The 4,368-nt window shown below is 31.1% G+C and overlaps 1 protein-coding gene across 1 annotated transcript; it reads left to right on the top strand.

Moving 5' to 3' along the window:
- On the top strand, window positions 290-1,729 carry LOC109240520. The gene is made up of 3 exons (XM_019407176.1): window positions 290-435; window positions 552-881; window positions 1,406-1,729. Exons 1-3 carry the CDS (start codon window positions 312-314, stop codon window positions 1,552-1,554), a joined length of 603 nt encoding a protein of 200 aa, XP_019262721.1. The 5' UTR covers window positions 290-311; the 3' UTR covers window positions 1,555-1,729.

Genomic DNA, 4,368 nt, shown 5'->3' with positions numbered 1-4,368 from the left:
TGACCGGAACTAGTTACCTTGAAACGTGTCAATTCGTAGTTTAGCAGGTTAAGAATTCTTCTCGTATTACGGCAAACAATTTGCAGAGACGAAGTGTAGGATTAGTGTAAATCAATATATTAATTCTTGTAACTCAAACAAGTGCATATTGACTAATAGATCCAATATAGAAAAAAAAAGGATTTATTTTGACCGACATCATCCGCCTCAGACAATTTTCGTAGACAATTGTCCTGGAACTCCTACCTTTCCAATAGATTTGACAAACACTTCTCTATATAAACTCTCATTTTCCATATATAATTCCCCTCATGCAAACACATTCACTCTTCCTTCATCAAATCTCCAAGCAACAATCTTGCAGAATTTATTTGGACATCAGTATGAAGATCTTTCTTTTCTTTGCTTTATGTCTCTTCCTCCAAGGAGTTCTTGGTAATTAACCTCAAAACTAAATAGAGACCCTGCTTTCTTTTACATCCTTAATAGTCACTTCAGGGTTTTAAGTTATAATTAACCTCTTTTAAATTTGGCTTTTGTTTATTTTTCAGGTGATTTGATATGCGAGGAATTACCAGAGGAAATGTGTTCGTTCTCAATAGCATCCAATGGAAAGAGATGTTTGCTGGAGAGTCATGTTTCTGGCGAAGGAAATCTGGAAATGGAATGCCAGACTTCAGAAGTGTTTGCTACTAATAAAATGCAGGAATATATAGAGACGGATGAATGCATTGGTGCATGTGGTGTTGACAGGCAATCTCTTGGCCTGTCTTCAGACTCCCTTCTTGATCCTAAATTCATTGCCAAAATTTGCTCAGCTCAGTGTTACAACAATTGTCCCAACATTGTTGATCTTTACTCCAATTTGGCTTCTGCTGAAGGTGAAACCCCCCCCCCCCCCCCCCCTTAAAAAAAAAAAAAAAAGTAGTACCCCTTGTGTCCATTTTTCGTGTGTTTGTTAGATCAATGGACATATTTTTTATAAACTTATGTACACAGATAAAATGTACAGAATCTTTACACTGTCATGTGATCTAAAAGATAACCGTGGGAACCAATCATATGGAAAAATAAAGCTGACAACTTGCTACAACATGTTTATTAAATTACACCAATAATGTAAAAGTTATTTACAATTTGCTTTCTACTTTTCTTTTTGTCTTCTTGAGCCGAGGGTCTACCGAAAACAGCCCCTCTATCCCCTCGAGGTAGGGGTAAGGTCTGCGTACACTCTACCTTCCCCAGATCCCACTTGTGGGATTTTACTGAATTGTTGTTGTTTCTCCTTTTCCTCTAATTTAACAAAATTACAGTTTGTCTCTTTCTTTTATTGATGCTTTATATGATACATTAATCTAGCCAAAAGTCTTAGCTTTTCTTATCCTAAAAAATGAAATACTTGCAGGAGTATCTTTGCATGGACTATGTTTGACGCAGAAAACTCGTGCACACCATGGAACATCTCAACCTCTTAGCTCTGGTGCTGCTGCTAATGCTCCAGTTTATGCTGCTGCTCCAGTTTCTGCTGCAGCTCCTCCTCCTTCTGAATATTGATTTTGATTGTGCTCCGGCACTCATGTAATAAATGTGTAAGACAGTCCCACTTCCATTGCCAATATCTATCACAATTATCTATTGGTGATTTGATAGATATAGTACTTGTATTATTAAAAAAGTTATACTCGTGTAAAATGGGATGATACTATATGGAGTTTAATTTTTGTGCATCGATAGGTTATACTAATATATTTACGTTATCAGGTTAAGGTGATTTGCAATAGTAGGTAACTCTCAAATATAGTAATTAAGCTCAATTTTATAGTAACCTATTTTATTTTCAAGATACAAATCTCACATTTTAAGGAAGTTTGCCCGTACTACATATTCTTTGGGTGACAAAGAAAAATGATGCATGTAATTACTTAAACTGATTAATTTGATAAACTAGACAGTAAAGTATAAGTAACATGTTAAAATATAATAATAATGTATATTTGTAATGTCATACTCATACAAGTTAAATCCTATATGCAATTCTTTGAGTTTATACAACAACAAAGCAAATAACCCGTTTCTAACTTGTAAATATGAGTGAGTTTGGATTTAAAAAGGGATGAATATGACTTAAAAAAGGACGGATATAGGAAACAATGTCGTGTACTTCAAGTCAGTTTCTACCGTTTTTTGTTGAGGATCTAATGCCACCTATCTTGAAACTTACTGCTGTTGGGTTTTTTGAGTAAGGGCATGAATGAGAAGTCGAGGGAAAAAAGTGGAGGAAAATAAATATTAGTTTTTTTAATAAAGGCGACAAAGTTCCTTTATAAAATAGAATCACTTCCTTTCCAAGATTGAATGGAAAAATAATACTAAAATATTAGAGAAATTTCATTAGAGAGGTGGGCCAAAGTTTCGATTAGATGGGCCTGGTGGGCCGAAGATACAATTTTCTCATGATGAGCCCTGTTATGCATAATCTTGGGTCAGAGGAAGTATTTCATCGGGTTGATGAAATTGAACATTAAGATTAAATCCCAAAAACAAAGGCAAAACTATGTCAGTAATGTATGGATTTTATCATGCGTGTTAATCATGTACAATTTCCGACAATTTCATATTTTAAAACTAAAATGAACTTTATAGGCCAAATTTACATGATTAATGAGAAAAATAATGTCGTGAAAGATGAGATTACTCGGTACATGTCACTTATTAATGAATCTTCTAGCTATTGAAATCCCTCTATTTCACTTTATTTCATTATTATTTTTATTAATTCGTTTCAAGAAAAAATATTTTTATATTTTAAATAGTTGAACCTTTTAAATTTTTCATTATATTCTTAATGAGAAACTTTTATAATTATGCAAATATTATAATATATTTAAAATAATATATATTAAAATATTATAATTTATAGGCACATAGTAACTAATATTTAAAATTACAATATAAAAATAATTCTATTATCTTAAATATCTTGTTGAACAAAACCACGTCATGTAAATTAAAATGTGTACACAATTTTGTATAATAAAATACATTTGCCCAACCCGTTTTTAATTCACCTATTTGCCACCACTAGTACAAAATAGTCAAACTTCTAATGATAAGGATAGGTGTGATGTATCTTCGAGGTCTGTTCTTTTCAGTACAGATATGAACATTGAGAAGATGGCAGTTATCTGTCAGCGTGTAATAATTAAGAGAAAAAGCCTAAAGTGTATCAAGTTTTAAACCTGTAAGAGCAACTCCAACCTTGCCCCCATTTTTTGTCCCCAAAATGGGGATTCATTCCCCCATTTTTTCCCCCAAATTTTTATATTCTTCTCTCTCTTTTATATGTTATTATTATCTTTCATTTCAATTTCATTTTTTAATTTCTATTAAACAAATTCCATCTTTTATTTTTATTTTGTAATTTCCATAATTAAAATAATTCCATAAAATTTTAAATAATATAATTTGTAAGCAATTATTATAGATTAATTAATAATTCAAATAAAAGTGAAATCATTGTGACACAAGATTAATTAAATACATATTACATAATGATAAAATTCATTCGAAATACTAGATAAATATTCTACTTCAACCTCTAGTATTCTCCCATAAATGATCTATTAATGCATTACGAAGTGCAAAATGAGCATCTTTGTCCTTAATTCTTCTATGTCGCACCTTTCAATATTCGCACCTTTCAATATTAACAACATCTAATATTTTATATTTGCACCATTCATTTTTTTGAGATAATTATATATTTTTTGTACAATTAACTTATAATAAAATTAACTTGTAATTTTACATAAAAATAATAAATGCACGAAAGTTAGTTTATCAAAATTATACACCAAAGTTAAGATATGATATTAATATTATAAAGATATTACATAAACATAATTAGTATATATAAAGAGTTAAACTAAAGATTAAATAATTAAACTAATAATAAAATATGGGTGAATAGTAATGGGGGAGATGAATAGTGTACCCCCATATTTGAGGGAACACTATTCATCCCCCATTTTGGGGACAAATATGGGGGAGGGTTGGAGCAAAATTCCCCCATTTTTTTCCCCCATTATGGGGGATGGGGAAAGGTTGGAGTTGCTCTAATCTTAACGGTATAATTAATATTAAAATTTTAAAAGTTAAGCCTATTATATTGAGAAACTTTCAGAAACTAATATATTTTAGTGGTTATTAGCTAGTTATAGCTACCATTTACTATATTACTTCCTATAGCTATGTTTTCAGGTTTTTTAGAGTGTATTCGATGTATTTAAGTTACTGTATTCATGAATACATTAGCATTTCTAGGCGTGAAACAGGGGATTACAGCTAGACAAATTTTTGTATTCGACT

This window comes from Nicotiana attenuata, chromosome 1 (assembly GCF_001879085.1).
Source record: "Nicotiana attenuata strain UT chromosome 1, NIATTr2, whole genome shotgun sequence".
NCBI classification, from domain to species: Eukaryota; Viridiplantae; Streptophyta; class Magnoliopsida; order Solanales; family Solanaceae; genus Nicotiana; species Nicotiana attenuata.
Note: the sequence above shows the minus strand (reverse complement) of the source record. Positions and strands in the feature narration are given on the sequence as shown.

What these genes read in the sequence shown, in the direction of transcription:
- LOC109240520 (XM_019407176.1), top strand. Translation starts at nt 312, where the DNA reads ATGCAAACACATTCACTCTTCCTTCATCAAATCTCCAAGCAACAATCT. An exon ending in CTTCCTCCAAGGAGTTCTTG is followed by an intron (nt 436 to 551) that starts GTAATTAACCTC and finishes TTTATTTTTCAG; the next exon opens with GTGATTTGATATGCGAGGAA. An exon ending in CAATTTGGCTTCTGCTGAAG is followed by an intron (nt 882 to 1,405) that starts GTGAAACCCCCC and finishes AAATACTTGCAG; the next exon opens with GAGTATCTTTGCATGGACTA.